Here is a 17789-nt window from a genome sequence, read left to right as displayed (position 1 = left end):
TGCTTTTTCTCTGCTTTCCTTCTTCCTTTTCCTGCTTAACCCAGAAAAACTGATTGAGGGACTCAAATCTCCTGAGACTGCGCTTCTGCTCCCTGATATCCTGCCTCTCGCTGACCCTTTCGGTAGCACATCAGATGCTGTGAATGGTAAAAACAAAAGAAACCAATGCAGGGTACCTCCTCCTCCCCTCTGTCTGCCATAGCATGCCTTGTCCTGCATGCTAACTCTGCATGTTTACCCTCCTGGGCTCTGAAAACAGCTGCTGATGTTGGTGAAATGCAATGGTAAAAAGTTGCAGAGCTTGGGTAGAGGAGTGGTCATCACTGGCTAAAGAAGAAGCAGAAACCCTTCAGTTTCTGCAAAGGACTATGTGTGTGTGGCTATTGCTGGACACCCAAATTGCCCTGCATCAGCCTTTGACAAGGGCTGTGTTGCCTTTGCTCTGTGATATATTGTGAGAGTGAATGTCCTGGGCTGCCACAAGCCTGGATGTGGCAGGCTGCAAAACAGGTTGAAGGTCTGAATGTTGCAGAGTCGTATTTTGACCAACCTGCCAAATGCATTACAGAGTAATAATTGCAGGCTGCAGTTGCCTGCAGTCAGATGCTCTGGTTTTGGGTCCAAGCTAGAATTCCTTGGTTGAAACCTTGTAGCTTTGAATGGAAAGGTAGGAAACAAGTTGCTTAACTGTAAGACTTCTCTTCTTCCTTTAGCAATTCGTGGCAGTTGTCTGAATTCTCTTAGAATGTGATCCTACAAATCACAGAGACTCACTGCTACGAAAATGTAAACGTTCATGGTTCTCTCTTAGGTTGCTCAGCTAAACCATTTCTAGCCCTAGCACTGGGGTGCATCTTTGTTCTTCAATTTCATTTCTTGGCTCATTACCTTGATTTTTGGTCCTTGAGGAAGAGAAATGTTGTAGCTGGCTGGTGTGACTGTATTGACAGTCATCCTCTGTCTCTTCCCCTTCGCTTGAAGGATTAGATAAACACAAATCTTCCTATCCAGCCTCTGTGAGCATCTTCCTTTGTATCCATATATGAATATCAGTGTTAAGCAGACTGGTGTTTTCAGTAACATGTTGAGTTCCAAAACTTCTTACTTCTCACAGTGGACAGCAAACTTTGTTCCACAGAACACTTCAAAATGAAAAAAGATCCCACATTGTGGCTGTGTACAAGCTTACCTGCGAGCATGCTAGGGGCTCACCAGTGGCTTTTTAATGTTGCAAGGAGACTCCTTAAAGGTCAGTATTATCTGTTCCTGGAAAAGATCCTTGCTAAAGCTTATGATTGCTTATCTGGCTGCAGGACAGCCACTGTTAACCTCCAGTTTCAGCCTTTGGATAGTTCAAATTTGGCTTTTTGCATGTGTGCATGCACACACGCACACATCTCAAAACAAAATAGGAGAAACTCAGATGCACCAAACATGAGTGTGTGAATCTTCTCTTGTAATTAAGTGAACGTAAGCCTGAGAGCATCTTGTTGCTCCCAGTGTAGCTGCCAGGTATTAAAGGATCACTAAAGGATTCAGACATCTGTATTCTTGATTCTTACTTATGTGGGGCCTTGCAAACTAACCTCTGGCTTCTTCTCTGGTATTTCACACGTTTGGAAAGGAAAACCTGATGTAGCCGTTGAGAGCCTCATACCAGGCCTTGAGGCTCCACTGCCCCAATGCCTCGTGTCCCAGACTGAGTCGGTTGCTTCCAACAGGACAGGTGGGTGAGGCAGGAGGGACTGTGGGTGCACTGCACTGCGGGTGGGCTGTGGAACAGTGCTATAGTGAATCAGAAAGCACTGCCTGCGTGGACTGGAGCGTCTCTTCTCACTGCTTTTTCCACCAGTGTAAAGTTCACTTGCTTGTATGTTTTCTAAGTGGATGCTGCATGTTCCTTAAGGTTTCAATGGTACAGTATTACTTCAGCCCACCATCTCGAAGCATTGGTCTGATGGACATGCTTTGAAACCTGGAGTATCACTTGTGTGGGATTTTATTGTCAAATACTCTGCTTCAGAGAACAGTTAGCACCAGAGAATCTGTTATATGTTGTTAAAGGTGTGGGGAATCCCTCTGCCCTGAGCACAGAACTGTAAGAAATATTTTCCGTTACAAAAAATGCTTTGTGCTGGCTTTGCTTCAGTGTGTTGTACGCTAAACGGATGGGAATAGGAACGTGCCAACATGAGCTTAACGCTGTCTGTGTCTTGTTCTGCCTGGCTGCCTTGGGATGCTAACCTGGATTCAGACTCTCTCACTGGGGAAGATTCTCTGCTTGACTGTTCTCTGCTTTCTAACCCTGCTGCTGACCTCTTGGATGAGTTTGCTCCTGTGGCTTTTACGGCTCAACCTCACAAAGGTAAACTGTTCCTTTTTGCCTCTAATCCTCACCAGCCCCGGGACTGGGTCATTACTTGATGTGAATTGAGAAGCTGATAGCAGTTTGTGCAAGCAGCTGCTATGACCCGTGTTTTGGTGGTGGTTTTTTTCCATGCCTTTGCTTTGTTTTCTTCCCAAGCCAGCGAAACTTGTAATGCTTATGAAAGTACTAAGGGGATAGATTGAAGTGTTCAGCCTGATTGTAGATACGGAGGGGTGGTATTTTTTACAATACAAAGCAAAACAGTGAGTTTATTAGGCAGGTAGGCTTTTGTGTACAATCCTTCTTCAGGTTTTTGAGTGAGTACACTCTCATTTTGCCATTTGCACATGTGATCTGATGTCTTGATGCTGCAAGGCAAGTGAGCCTGATAAGGATCTGTTTTGATGTCAGAGGTTTCTGAAACTAACTGAACATGTCTTGTTCGTCAGTGTTTGTCTGTAGCATGTGACTGAGCGCCTTCAGATCTGGAGGCTGTTTACATTTTCAGAGGTTATCAGGAGGAGGCTCTCCAGTCAGACCGCAGTGTCTCTGCAAACATAAATGAGAGTCTTAAGTGCACCATCCAGCTGAAAAATGTTAGGATTGTACACTAACACAAAATAGCAGTGTGGAGGAGCTAGAGGTGGTGTGTGATGATTCCTAAGAGTAAAAGCTCAGCTTTTATATGGCTGGTAATTTGGGCTTATAGGAGAGTTATCGAAATACTGTGCTGTGGTCTGAGTTCTGTTCCCTGTCCCAGCCCTGGGAAGTCATCTTCAATTAGATGACTTTTCTCCAGGCTGCAGAACATCCAGCTGAAATCTGGGCCCAGTCTGTGGTGTAGCTTCAGCAGTGGCACTGGAATAGTTTGAAGAGCTCTCAGCTGGTGTGACATGCATGGTCAGTTCTTCCTGCTCTGTTCTGGCACTCTGATGGGTTAAAGCAGTTGTGAACAGTGTGTGTGTCCCTTGAGGACAACAGCAAATGTCAGCAGACTCCAGCAGCCATGCTTGGAGTGAATACTGGGAGCAAGACTGGGACTTCTGTTATATCTTTTGCCTTGAGAAGACAGAGCTAGAGCTTGAATGCCAGGGCTGAGCATCCTTTTCTTTGTACTTCTCTGGGCTGTTGTGTTTTAGGGGTGTGGTGGTTTTGCTCAGCTTTCTTTAACTTGCGTTTCCCTGAATAGCTTCTTGTGCACCAAACCGCAGGGGTATGAGCAGTAGTTATAAATGAAGTGAGATGGAAATAGGATGCTTGCAGAAGTTCCCTGGTGTGTCCTAAAGAGCCAATTGTAACTCCAGAGACACTGATGACAAGACTTTCTGTTAAGATGAAAGTCTAACACTTCACAGCCTAATCTTCTGTAAAATCTATATTCTTTTCCTGAATTTGATCCTCTAGAGGACGGAATACTTCTACAATTGGCTCCTTGCATCACCCAAAACTTGATAGTGTATTTGTCAACCTCTGGTAGAGAACTTTTGTTCATGATCTCATAGCAGTGCTCCTTTTCCTTGGAAACCATTGATTTGTACAGGTCCTTGCTGTGCTTTCAGAAGTACTTCAGGTAGTAGCTGAGAAGCAGACTTTGGAAGGTATTTTAGACATCTGAAGAAACTAGTAGTGATGTAGGAAGTGTGGAAGTCCCTGAAGGTCCATAATTGCTTGGTAAGGCACATCTGTGGCTGATCTGCGGAGATGACTGAAAGCCTCTTACCAAGGATCTAATTCCTGTTCGGGTGGCTTAAAACAAGTAGAATTACATGCCAGAACTTCTCTAGATGCCTTTAAAGTCTCTCTGGGTGTCTAGTTACATCTTAGATTCCTTGGAAATCTGACTTTTACATTGAATTTGTTTTTACCCTGTGGGTGAAAATTTGGGGGTCTTGCCTTGAGTAGATGACTGGAATTCCTTCTGTATCTTTTTCCAGCCTTTGTCTTCTCTCTGTGCATGAGAGCTGGTAACTGGAGAGCCCCATCACTATCAAACTGCGCTATATCTGATGGCCACAGGATGATGTTCACCATAGCACTGAGCTATGCTGGCTGTTGAGCCTTTGAACTGGCTGAACTTGATTTTGATTCTCATGCCTTGCCTTTTGGTTCAAGTTTTGGGGCTTTTTTCCCCCTCTACTTTCATATTTAATTGGCTCTTTTATTTCTTACCTTCTTTACCAAAGACTTACCAACTTTATTTCACATTTTAAATGAAACTCTGCTTATAAACCCTGTTTCTGAAAACATTAAGATACTCTAACACTTTTTGGCAATTCTAACCAGCTTTCTCTGCTATCTTTGCTTCTATACCTCTGTTTCTCCTTTATGCTGCAGAAGATACTAACCTGATAGCAGGCTTTGATGCTCCTGAGGGCTCTGAAAAAGTGACAGAAGATGAGTTTGATCCAATTCCAGTGTTGATATCCAAAAATTCACAAGGTAAGCCAGGATTTGGGTGTGAAAAAGGAAAAGAAAAACAGAAACAATGAACATAAATTCTGGGGCAGTGGTGTTGCAGCATGAAATAATGCAAATCACAAACTATAAAGGCATTACCACTGCGGTATTTAGTGAGCTCAGTCTTTCTCTGATTTGTATTTGCCCTGAAGTGTCTCTAGCTTCTTTATTTGTGGAAAAAATTCCATGGCCAGAAGGAGATACAGACTTACAAGCACCTTTAGGTCCCATGAAGTAATTCCTACCAGTCTGCCAGGCAGGGCACACCAATACCTCTGTCTAAAATATGATGCCAAACTCTTATTCTCTGAGCTTTTTACTTTCTGTTCAAGCCAGTAGAAGGAGAAAGTCAAGTTGGCATGATGCACAAGAGAGGGAAGTGATAATAATCATTTAAGAACCATGAGACTCCTGCTGAAAGTGAGTTTTTCATTTCTGATTGATGATTTTCAAAGGTGCTTGTGGGAACTGAGGGTAAAAAGTCTGGTAGATGGTACCCATCTCCTTTGAAGAGCTTTGAATGTTCTTAGTCCTTAGGACACAAACTGGAAGGATTGTCCTTTTGCAGTATTCCTCTTACCTACCATGTATTAATGTGATCTTTGCAGACAGCTGTAGCATTAAGTAAGGTTGAAACCAAGAAACAGTACTCTTTCCCTAAGACAAATGATTCTGCTGAGTAGGCTAGTGTTTTGGAGTATGGCCAGCCAATCAGATGGATCTTCTCTGTGTAGTCAAGCCATCAAAAGGCTTTACCAGCTTTTGGTGTGCTTGCATAGGCTTGGAAATGTATAACAGAGCTCCTTTTGTCTGATTATATTTTTCAGTTTTGTGGAACTTTTTTTTTGACTTCCCTAACTGCCATTTTTGTTTACAGCATGAGTGTGCTGTACACCTGCTCTGCATCTAATGCTAGCTTCCAAAGACTGATGCTCATTAGGAAATGTTCTCAGACATTAGAAACTCTGCTCCAGCTGGAAGTCAGAGAAGATTTCTACCAAAGTTGGGCCAAGATAGGCTACCTTGAATAAAGAAGAGCATCTTCCCTTCAGTGTCAAAGCACCACTTATAAAAAGCTCAAGTCTCCCTGAAGTGGTTGGAAACTCAAAAGATGCTCTAAAAACAGCAACTAATTTTCAAGATGTATAACTTTGAACAATTCTTTCCATTGAGAGTACTTGTAATTATGTTTTAGATCCTGTAGCAAGGACAGAATTCTGCAGCTTAGATGTAAACTGGGGGAAAATAAATGGTTAGTAGAGATTCCCCTTGGCAGAGAAGCTGCTGTGATGTTTTTCCACGCAAGTCTAGCAAACTAGATTTGGGTGGGAGGGAGGGGGTGGAAGAGCAAGCAAAGGGAATGTTGTTGCTATCGTGGTGCAAGTAATGAGAAGAGCTTGAGCAAGTTTGATGTTTTGCTTTTTTTTTTTTTTCTTGCTTGCTCTTGAACATCTGAATCTGTCATGTGTGTGTCCTGTTCAATACTGAATTCCTATCTCTCACACTTTCAGGTGGGCATTCTAGAAACAACAGTGGAAGCTCTGAGTCCAGTCTTCCCAACATAGCCAGGTCTTTACTGCTGGTGGATCAGCTCATAGACCTGTAGCAGTGACACAGTAGCAGACGCAGTTTCTGTAACGTACCTAATCTTCCGCTTTCATTTCCAGAGGAGTTACCTTCAGTTGTGGTTCTTTTTGTTATGTTGTTTTTTTTCTCCTTAATTCAAAGAAAAACAAATCTGCCAACAGGAGACAGTCACCTACATTTCTCCTTGTCTTCCCATGCCCCAGGAAAGATTCTGTCTCAGTTCTCCAGGTAGTCCTCTCTAAAGCTGGTAAAACAAACAAACAAAAACCTGCTGTGTGGTTCCTTTTGCACTTCTCTGCTAGCCTGTGTCTAAAGGGAGTGCCATCATTAGCCACCCTGCTGAGATGTACACATAGCACCATGGAAAGCCTGACTATAACTGATGTAGATAACTGTAGCTTATGTATGATCCCTGTTGTATAACAGACTCCTTTCTCCTTAGAGTAGTGTGTAAAACTGTGTTTCAATCTTTGCATTTGTGTTTCTGGGTTTGTTTGGGATTTTTGTTCTGGTTTTTTTCTGATAAATGGGCAGGAGGAAGGGGACAGGTAAAATTGGTAGGGATGCCCCTCTTCTGCAGAGCGCAGGTTAAGAGAGCTGGTGTTTCTCAATTGCCAGTATATGCTTCAGAGGAGGAAAAAGCACTGAATTCTCCTGCAGTAGTCTTGCTTAGTACCTCTGGTGATGGTGCATATGAAGAGAGTTTTCTGGTCTGCCCCCAGCTTGTGGTTTGCTGTTTAACAGTCCTGCTTTTGAATGGACTGTGCTTCTTGGGATGTGGGAGGGAGAAAAAAAGGGGGAAAAAGAAAGGAGAAGAAAAAAAAAAAAAAAGGGGGAAAAAAAAACAACAACCCATCAGATTGTTAAAGCTGTAAAAATGATTCTAAGTGAAATATAACAAGATTTTGAACCACATATATGTAAGTATGGCTGTGATTAGCTTTCTGTTGGTTGACTTTTTTTTTAGGCTGAAAAGGGCATTGTGGCAGCAGCAGGTGTATTTTCTGTGACTATTTCTGTGTTTGACTGGAAAAAAAAATCCCCCTCACAACCTACTATAAATTGTGTATGAAACAAATTGTCCTACAGTTGTTTGTCTATTTTTACTCCTGGTTTTAGTTAAGCATCTGGTATCTGTTCTGGGTTCCCCATTTTCTCTTGTAATGCATATAGTGCAAACCAGTTAAGTATGGACCCTTTCTCTTTCTGTAGACAAAGATGACTGTGGACTTTATTCCGCTCTTTGGTATTTATGGATCAAGCATGCACTGGTTCAGATGGTTTGAAATAAGTGCTGCTACAACTCGATGGGTTTTACCTTTTCTTTTTCCCTTTACATGCTTAATTTGTCTACTGGCTGGGTATGCTCAACTTGTTTCCATGGACTTACGGTCATGAAGTCCGGAATTTCTATCTTGTATTTGAAAGCTCTTTCTAAACAGAAGGACTCTTCCTCTGTAGTGGAATTATTAATAGCTTACTGCTGACCTTGTGTATGTGTATGTAGCTGTATTAGTAAAAGTGCAGTTTCCCATGTGTGGAAGTATGAACGACTGAAATGTGTGTGACCTCTCACTAAGAAGGAGAGAAATCCAAGTTTGTGACTGCTCCTTTCCTATCTCCAGTGTCTCCGCTATTTCCCCCTCCTCAGCACTTAGTTTAACAAATTCTGTACATAGAACTTCCATCAATCGTGTCTGCTCTACATTACTCTTCTTTTAAAACCTACACTTAATAATAAAAGTATTGCTTAAGTGTGTTGTATCATTACACGTGTATAATGCACTTTCCAAGAGAAGCTTTACATGAGAACTATGGAAATGACCTTAGTAAAATTGTGGATAGAACTTTATTATTTTTTTGTTTTATATTCCTAAAGCACAGGCAAGCTGGACTGGAAAACATGAAGATGTTATAGATAGAAAGTTATTGTATAGTCAGATATTGAGAATATATGAAAAGAGAATGGATTTTAAAAAGTAACCATCTACTGTATATTAGAAACAAAAATTTCTGTGAATTAAAGTACTTTTAAAGAATGTTTAAGATTTTAAATCTAATGGCACTTGTTCAAGGGTTCTGGAAAAATTATAAATGCACTGGGTTGTTAATAATGTTATTAAATAAGCAGATGTGAATGTTCATTTTATTGCTTTTTCAAGTAGCTGTTTGTGGAGCTGGTTGGGGAATACAGCACAACAGAAGCACGTGTGTTTAGAGATTTTTGGCTAAAGCTGCTGTGTCAGAGAAGACTCAACACTGACTTGCTAATTGAATGAAAAATGCAAGAAATGGGAAAGGTGGGGGTAGATATATGAGGTTAATTTTAAGCTCTCCAAAAAGTGATTGTTCTAGAAGCAATAGGTCAGTAATGGTGTGCTGCTGAGGAGTTTGTGTGAAAGTTGCTGCTGTGAAGGAACACGCTGAGTTTTCATCCAGTGTCCACATGAGAGAAAGTTGGTACCGTATCCTGACGTAGTGTAAAAATGGTTCTTTTACAATGGTTGCAGCCTTGTTTGGAGCTGTGGGAAATGTTTCCTCCCTCCTTTCAAGGGTTGTAAGGTGTTGTTTGTAGTATGAACCTGCAGTCTGCAAAGAGCAGCAGAGTGATTATGTTCTGTACCTTTTATTCATGTCAGGGTAATGGAGGAGACTTCCTGCCCCAGTAAGCTTTAGCTTGTCGTGCCTTTGTGTACTTTTTGGCACTGGTGATTTTGATGGATCCTCCTGGTGCTTCACACGCAACTGCAGTACACAAAGCAGTTTCCCTTCAGTGCAGGGTTATGGTCATGATGCAAGAATAAACTGTTTTTATGGTGGTTAAATTTTATATTGGAATAGGGCAGATAGGTCTCAGCGGTAGATCTGGTCTCTGACTATCTACTGTCAGCTGCAGCTGCACCCAAACCAGGCTGTTATGGCTTCCTCAATTCTGCCTGCCCCATCATCACTGGGCTCCTTGCAGCTTGGTGGAACAGGAGGTGAATGAAGGACTGGCCCGTGCTGCAGAAATTGTGCATCCTGACAGCTTAGGTGTGCTGCAAAGTCTGAGAGCTGGCTGCAAGAGGCTTGGCATCTGAGCCTTTGTGGCAGACCCACTGCATCTAAATCTAAGTGCATGATAATGGCCATATTTATACTTGGAAGGGCTCAGGAGGTTCTGTTTCCAGTGTGTTCTTCAGCCTGAACCCTCACAGGGTATCGTCTCAGTGGCTTTCCTAAGCCGCCTTGTTTTTAAAAAACTTGATACATTAAAAAAAAAAAAAAATCATGTTACTGAAATTGATGCTCTTCAGACCAAAGGCAGTCAAACAAGTTTTGGAGTTACCCAAGGAAATGCACAAAGTGGAATGAAATGGTATGCTGCACGAGTACTTTGAGTGTGTGCATGCGTGACTGTGTAAAGTAAGCTAATTTCTTGTTAGCCAATACAGTTCCTGCCTAGTTCAGAACTCTCATATATAGCAGTTGGTAGAACCTGGCCTGGATTTTAGGGAGGAGTGTGTGTAACATAAGGTAGAGCTCTGTGAGTGAGGCTTATTGGTCTGCTCTGCTGCTGTTGGGTCAGAATCATTCCTGTGACGACTTTGAGGTGTGGATGCTGCACATTAACACTGCACTGCTCTAGTACAATACACAGAAGGGGGGGAGCTCACTTTCTTCCTGCATTTTTCTTGCAGTTAGTGAGTGCAGGTGGTGCCCTCAGTTCCTGCCCTGCCTCACTTTGCACAGTTGTTTGCACTATGGAACGTGTGCCAAAACCAGAGCATGAAATCTCTTATTTCTGGAAGTGAAGGACACTGGAGCTGCTCCCCCTGTGCTATGCAGCAGCTTTGGGTAAAAGTGCTTCATTTTGCTGCCTGAATTGTCCAGTGATATGGGAAGGGTGCTACAGAGCTTCAGTGTTTGGTTGTTTGCTATTTCAAGAATGAAGGAATGAGAAATATGTTAACCTTTTTTAAAGGTCAAGCTAGTAATATTGCTTAGTAGTAACTGCACAGGTTTTTTAGCTGCCTGTTACCATGTGTTGTTGAGACCTTCCTGACTTCAGCCAGATAGACTTACTTGTTTGGTTGAGAAGCAGCATTAGGCTCCAGGAATGTCTCTGCCTTCCCCTAGTGTATAGGGCTCAGATCCAAAAGTGAGATCATCTCAGTGGCTCCTCTGCCTCCTTGCAGCCCCTGTAAAAGGGAGAGGAAATGTTTTACAGCTTACCCATCAGCTATTTCAGTACCTTGTCGCTTCTGGTGCTTCCTATGGAAGACAGGAATCTTGTGTGTCAGTGTTATAGCTTGGGTTTAAGTCGTGTCTTCGAGTTGCTCTCTGCATGTGGGATTGTAACCTATTTTCTGGGGCTTTGCAGGCAAAATGGAAGCAGAAGCTTTGCTTCCCATGCCTTTTGTATGGTAGGGTGTGCTCAGGTATGCCAAGGTGGGTTTGTCACTGAGGTTTTCCCTTAGTAATAAAACTGTGCCTGCACATAATTGGGGAATTGCTCCTTTTTCCAGATAATTGCTTTGTATCTAACTGCAGAATAAAAACAAATGTACTCAAACATCTGAACGTAGGAGGTTATGGGTGGAGAGAGGAAAGGTCTGAGCCATTGTCTGATCAGATGTGTGCCCAGCTGAAGTGAAATGCTGGCACTATAGCAAAACTGTTTGAGTATTCCAGGCTTTTCTCACTTATGATGGGCAGGAGAGCAAGAAAACAATGGAATTTTTTTTCCCCTCAAAATAAAGCATTTTTGCCTGTCCTACAGCGCCTCCAGATTTGGAGAGGCTGCTGCTGTCCAAAACCAACCTACAGCCTGTCAACCCTTCTCTTACTCTGTCCCAACTGTCACTGCTTACATGAATATAGGCACAACCAATGCAAGCAGCTCTTTAAAAGGAAAATCCTATTCAGATGACTTGGTTCCCCAGTTCTTGTGATAATTGGATCATTGGTTTGCCATATTCTCTATGATAAATGCGTTTTTCCTTTTCTTGTTTTGTGAATGCTGTGTTTCAGTGAAGGCTGGGTTAATGCAGAGGCATTTGTGTGGTACGGCAATGGGTCTTGCTCTGTTTCTCCCTGTAAGCTCAAAATCCCTTGAAAATACCTGGTGACATATAACCTGGAAGAAGAAAACACTATAGACATATCCTGTTATCAAACTGAGCTTAGCATCTAAGGTTAAGCCATTGCTGGCAACGTGGGCTTCAGGAAAGATTGATAGTATTTTTGTAGAGTAACTTACAGAATGTTCACGTATCTACACTGTCTTTACTTAGCAGTGTAATGTATCAAAGTGAATAGTTTCCCAATAAATAATGATTTTGATGCCTAATGAATGAGTGCTGTGTCTTTAATTGAGATGTGGCTAAGGTTGAGTTAACTTTGTCAAAAGATATGTAAATCTAAGCCACTAAACAGGGCAGATTAATGTTATTATGGGGACATGACAGTGCTGTTTTGTCACCACAGGGGTGGTTGGGTAGAGCCTTGTTGGTCAGTGGGCACTAAACCACCTCCCTTGTTCTTCCTGCAATTCGTACTGCTTAGATCTCACGTGCTTTTTCCTATCCTCTTGCTAACATGAGTCCAATGACATACTCCTAACCCGGCAATAGTTCTTTGAAGGTAAGAGATCTTCTGTTCTGTCTGTCGTGAGTCTTGAGGCAAAACCAACCCCCTCTTGGGCTCCTGTAGCTGGAGAAGAGCAGTACAGTAAGCACTGTCCTATTAAACCAGCAAGAAGCCAGCCAGATTGGTATAGCGATGTTAGCTACCTCATTTGCAATCATGGTATGGATTGTTTAAAATCACTTGTCTTGCAGTGGTTTAAAATAGTGCTGCTATAGTTACCAGAATTCATCAAAAGCTCTAGGCTGACATTTAGCAGATTGGAAGGCATCTCTGCCTGTTCTCTGTGCCTGGGTGCGATTCCACATAGCTGTGGGCTGGCTTGCACCAAGAGGCAGTGCGAAGCTGTGCATCTGCTGGTAGGACGCTCCCGTGTTGATAAGCAGACTAAAACAACAAGAACTGGGGCCTCCCTCCAGGCAGCAGTGTGGCGAAGTCCAGAGCTCTCTGGTTGTGGTTGTGAGTGGCACAGAACTCCTGTGGAACGGTGCTGAGTGTGCCCATTTGTCTGTCAGACATCTCCCATCTCCTGAATCTCCCTGAGCTGTTAAGTGGTGCTGATCTGTGTCCCTTTGCGTGCAGTAAATACTCTCCCTGGCATTTTGATTTTATTTCATTTACACTTTCTTTCCCTTTTTTTCCATGTGTGGTGGTGGTTTAAATCTGAATATCATTACATTTCTTGCGTGCTAAGTACATCTCATCTTTCTTTGCAACTTACTGAGTGATGCTTTTTTTTTTTCTTTTTCATTTTTAGGTCTGCAGAGGGATCCTGCCCTGTTTCCAGCTGTACCTCTCGATCTCTTCAAAGGTCCCACTGCCAGCGATGGGCTTGCTTTGTACAAGACTCAGCCAGAGGTGAAAACGCAGACCAATGCTGAGTTTGACTATGCCACACGTGATGGCCCTTCAAGCAACAGCTCCTTCTACAGTAGCGAAGGTGAGGGGACAGACCACGAAGGGGACATTCTGGATTGCAGTGGCTCCAGGCCTTTGCTGCTGGATTCGGAAGAGGAGGAGGAAAGCTGCAGGCCAGGTGTGGGCTTCCTGCAGGCCGGGCCCAGGGAGAGGAGGGACATTTCCAGGGAGCAGCACCCCCACACGCAGGCCGCAGAGACGCCGTTCCCTGCCTTCCAGTCGCAGTCTGGGGAGGTTTTTAATGAACCTGATGTCTTTGCCACAGCTCCTTTCCGCAGCTCCAGGAAAGCACCTGATGAGGCAGACGTCTTCACCAAAGCTCCTTTCATCTCCAGGAGCAGTGCGGCTCTCCGACACTCAGAGGAAGCAGATGTGTTCCTCAGAGCCCCTTTCACCAAAAAGAAGAGCATGGAGGAGTTGTTGTCTCACAGTGTGCCCAAGGAACCGCACGTGTTCCTCAGCCCAGCAGCTGATGTCCAGCACAGAACCACCCCTGCTTTCCAAAGCCTGGATGCGGTGGTCTCCGGGCCATCAGCAAGGCTGCAGTATCCTTCCGGCTTTGGTCTGCTGAGCAACCTTCCTCCTTCTGTGAGAGCAACAGAGGAGCACAGCCCTCCTCCAGCCATGCAGCCGGAACCCGGTGAGCGCAGCCCAGCCCAGCCCAGCCCTCAGGAATGCATGCTGGGCCCAGTGGCGAACAGTCGGCCTTTCCGTCCGCAAGCCTTGTCCAAGTACTCCCGTCACTACAGCCCGGAAGATGGGCCTGGTCTCGACGTCCAACCCATCGCTGCTTACAAAGTGGTTTCTCAGACCAACAGGCAGGCCATAGCGGGCTCTGTCTCCCTTGCCCCGCTGGCTGCCAGGACTACGGAGCTGCCCGCAGCCGATCCTTTTGCTTCAGCACCATTTCCTTCCAAAGCAGCAAAGCAAAAGCCTTAATGTGCTGTGAGCTGGGGGTGTTCCCAGCAGAACGCTTCCCACAAGACCTCAAAACTCTTTGTCGAATTGGTTGGCATATATTATATATGTGTGCCAACACATATATAATTTTTCATTCAGAACTCTATTTGCAGTGATATAGTAGAACCGTTTTAAGTTATGTTAGCTAGTCGGAATGCCTGGCTCTCAGGATCCTCATATCCTCTTCAGTTACTTCTTTTCTTCCTCCTCTCACTGCCTTCCCCAAGTTATTTTGTCAGCAATATGCCATACCTTCTGGCTCTGACTAGGGAAAGGCACTGTAAGGTTAATTAACTGGCATTTTAATTACAGAGCAAGTCAAGTGGGACTGGCTGGTGCTATGGCAAGGAAGCTATTTCACAGGTTCAGGGCTTATAGAGATTTCCCATTAGCTGGGGCTTCTGGAGGACAGCAAGGTGACACTTCTTGCTGCTGATGGTGACAGTGAGCCTGGCAGCTCCAGGGTATGTGTGTCATGCATGAAGTCAGTCAGTGTCTTCTGTTGCTTGTCTTGCTCTGCTCTGTTGCAAATGCTCCAGATTAGGAATTAAAGCTGCAGGAAAGAGATCTGTTGGGCTGTTACATGGAAAATTAAAAGATCAAGAGTGTGGGATTTCCCCGAATGTAGGACCCAGAAATCTGCTTTTGGTGTTGCAAAGGAGAGTATGTGAGTATGTAAGTCCTGTGTAAGTCCTGTGGAAAAGCGTATTGTGAGGACACCTGGATGGCTTTCCTGGTCTGTTTGTCTCACTTGGTGTAATTTGGCCTTGTCTGCAGTCTGGTTCAGCTGGTAGATGCCAGCAGAGAGCTTGACTTTGGGTTTATCATTTTGACCTTTTATCAACTAAGATGACCTCCAACAAAATCTGTTCATGCTCCTCTGGGAATATTTGGTGTTCTTTGGATATCTTGTGCTTCCTGCTGTGTTCCCAAAGAGAAAGGCAACTTGTTGCTGATTGTTCTGCCTTTGGAGCAGAATCCTGATGCTGTGTTTGGTGGAAAAATAGTGCTATCCCTGGCCAGCAAAGGCTGTAAGTGTGGGCTGCTTTCAGGTTATCTAGATGTGGGGGCTCACAGTCGCTGTGTGGTGTTCCAGTGTCAGGCATTGGTGCTGCAGGATGTCTCCCAAGAAAAGTGTTTCATTTTCATTTTCAAGGGCTTGACATCTGGGGAAGAATCTCTGACTCTGGTAGTTTCTACTGAATCCCTTAGAAACTTTGCAGTGTCTGTTTCCTGAGGGAATTTGATCCTCATCCTGTTAGGTCAGAGCTTTGCACTGAGGACTGAGGGCAGAATTCCCTTTTGCTGGATTACGGCCAGCAGGAAGGGGAGGGTGGAAAAGCCCCAACCAGCAGGAGGTGGAGAGCAAAGCACAAGTAGAACCCCAATGTCGGTTTCCCTCCAATATCTCCAGTTGCAAGAGGTGAGCCAGTGCTGCTGCTGGGTGTGTTCAACCTTGGGATTGCTGGAGGGCAGGGAGAAGTTGGGACACCTGAGAGCAGGAGGGCTGTGAGGGTGCTGTTTTCCTGTGCTCCTCCACCAGTGGTAGTAGCAGTAAATATTGTAGGGAGATTTCTGGGTTCCATGGAGATGTTTTCAACTGAGCTGAGGCTGTTGTTGATGGTGTTTCCTTCTCGTTGGGTTTTCCCATTCGAATATATCCCCAAAAGTGCAAGGCATTGCTATGTGCGAGTTCAAGGTATTAGCTCTGCTAACTGGATTTAGGTTCTCTGCTTTTCTTCAGTTTTTACTTGAAAAGTTGCCTTTGAATCAATCTGTGAAACTTCCTACAATGCCACATCCAAGTTGCACTTAAGAAAAATAAAATTTAGAAGTAGCATAGCTGGAGAAGCATTCACCCACTGTCCAGCTCTTGCCCTTCAGACCTTGCTGCCCTGCACTGCCACAGGATGAAGGGACAGAGCGCATTCAAGTTGAGTTGGGCTGGATTTCCAGCTGGGATTTTGGCAGTGGATATTCTGCAAGCACTTTACACAGTGCCCCACAAGCTAACAAGCCTGCCAGCTTCAATGGTTTTACATGTACTTTTGGGGTTAGAGGCAGCTTTTTTGCATCTCTGCCTGTGACTTATTAAGGAATGGGACTTATGGTTGTGGTCAGAAAACTGAATTTCAGTACAGTTTTTTTCTGTATAGCATTGTATTTTCTAATCTCCCGATTCTGCGTGGCCAGTATGGCAGCTTTAGCATGATGGATTATAATCCAAAATTTCATTTCTGTATTATGAAGCTGTTTCTAGTGAAGGTGGAATGATTGTGCTTATAGTTTTCTTTACCACCTTACTGGTGCTGTTAATTAAATGAGCCTGGTATGGCTTAAATGCAGCATTTTGGGGTCAATTTTCTGAACAAAGCCACTGGTTCCACCTGTCCAGAGCTGTAGCATATCCTGCTCTAGGTCCTCAGAACACACCTTGGTCCTGCAACAATCGTAGACACAATTCTTCCTCATCGCCAACTGAATGTCAGCAATGCACTTAAGACATTAATCACAGTATCTGCATGCAAAAACAAAAAGGAAGAAGCATCATGCTGGGCTCTCCATGCCTCACTGCCACATTTGCACAACAGCATGGGGCTACTGAAGCTCACCTGTGGGAATGGTGTGCACAGAGCTCACATTGCATCAGCAATCATCCTCAGTGTCACTCAATCAGGCACAGCCAAGTGAGATCTGTTTAATTGTTGAATTCTCTATCACTCCAAAGTGGGAATTGGTTACTTTAACTCAGCTTCCACCAAAGACTTTTGTGTTGGGGAGTTGAATTTTTTTTTTTTTTTTCTCTGTGTTCATGATGTTAATTTAAGGCCTTTCAGTACACCAAAAGACTCCAAAGCATTCTTACAGCAGGTATCCTGATGGTGAAATCTTGTTCCTCTTCTGAAACACATTCCTGAAACCTGATCCAACGTGTCAGTATTCCTAAAATTATGCCACAGCCCGAAGTTTCCGTTGGCCATCATGTTGTTCTTGTCTGGGGGCTGGTGATGTCCTGGGGTCTCCTGTATCCATCTTAGGGGCTGGAGATGTTCTGGTATTCCCAGTCCCATCCTGGGACTGCTATGTGGGGTCCTCAGGTCCTATCCTAGGGCTGGTGATGTCCTGGGGTCCTCTGGCCCCATCCTGGGGCTTGGTGGTGGCTGGAGGTCCCTTGTCTTCATCCTTGGGGTTCTTCTGATCCCATCCTGGGGCTGGTGATGTTCTGGGATCCCCTGTCCCCATCCCAGGGGCTGGAGGTGTTCTGGGGTCCTCTGGCTTCATCCTGGAGCTGGTGCTGGCTGGGGGTTCCCTGTCCCCACTTGGGGGTGGGGTTTCCTGCTCCCCTCCTGGCGCTGGTGATGCCTCGGGTCTCAGATTTGTATGGCTGTGGCTGGAAATGGACGGAGTTGTGTTGTTGTTCTGGGTGTGATGTCTGTGTTCCTGGTAATCACTATGAAGAAATGGTCAAGCTGTAAACTTCTGTACATTTATTAAAGCTGTACCTGATTACAGCACTTTGTCCCTGTGCTGTCCTTCTCTCCTCTGTGTGCAGAATTGGGAAATAAAAGGTAAAAAGGGCAATATTGAGGGGTCGGGGGGACAGCATTGAAGGGAAAAGGAAATATTGAGGGTGAGAGATAAATAGGAAAAAATGAAATTTTCATAGAATTGAAGTTGAATAGAGTTGACAGGGACCCTCACAGGTCTTTCAGACCAACTCCAAATGTTGACTTAAATTAAAAAGAAGAAACTTGAAAAAAAGGAAAAAGTGAGGGGAAAAGAAATGATAAATTGAGGAAATAAAGAAATATCGAGGAAAAAAGAGAAAAAGGGGGAGAATGAAATACTGAGAGGAGAAAAAAAAATACAA

General features: G+C 44.2%; 1 protein-coding gene across 1 annotated transcript in view; it reads left to right on the top strand.

The window, feature by feature from the left end:
• Nucleotides 1-17430, top strand: part of AAK1 (AP2 associated kinase 1) — a 62488-nt gene extending 45058 nt beyond the window's left edge. Inside the window, exon 18 of the mRNA XM_042886760.1 lies at nucleotides 12798-17430. Within this exon, the coding sequence (XP_042742694.1) occupies nucleotides 12798-13897 (1100 nt within the window). The 3' untranslated portion in view covers nucleotides 13898-17430. The remainder of the gene's footprint in view (nucleotides 1-12797) is intronic.
• Nucleotides 17431-17789: the final 359 nt, after the last annotated feature.

This window comes from Lagopus leucura, unplaced genomic scaffold (assembly GCF_019238085.1).
Source record: "Lagopus leucura isolate 7727_CA_CO unplaced genomic scaffold, USGS_WTPT01 Super-Scaffold_100062, whole genome shotgun sequence".
NCBI classification, from domain to species: domain Eukaryota; kingdom Metazoa; phylum Chordata; class Aves; order Galliformes; family Phasianidae; genus Lagopus; species Lagopus leucura.
Note: the sequence above shows the minus strand (reverse complement) of the source record. Positions and strands in the feature narration are given on the sequence as shown.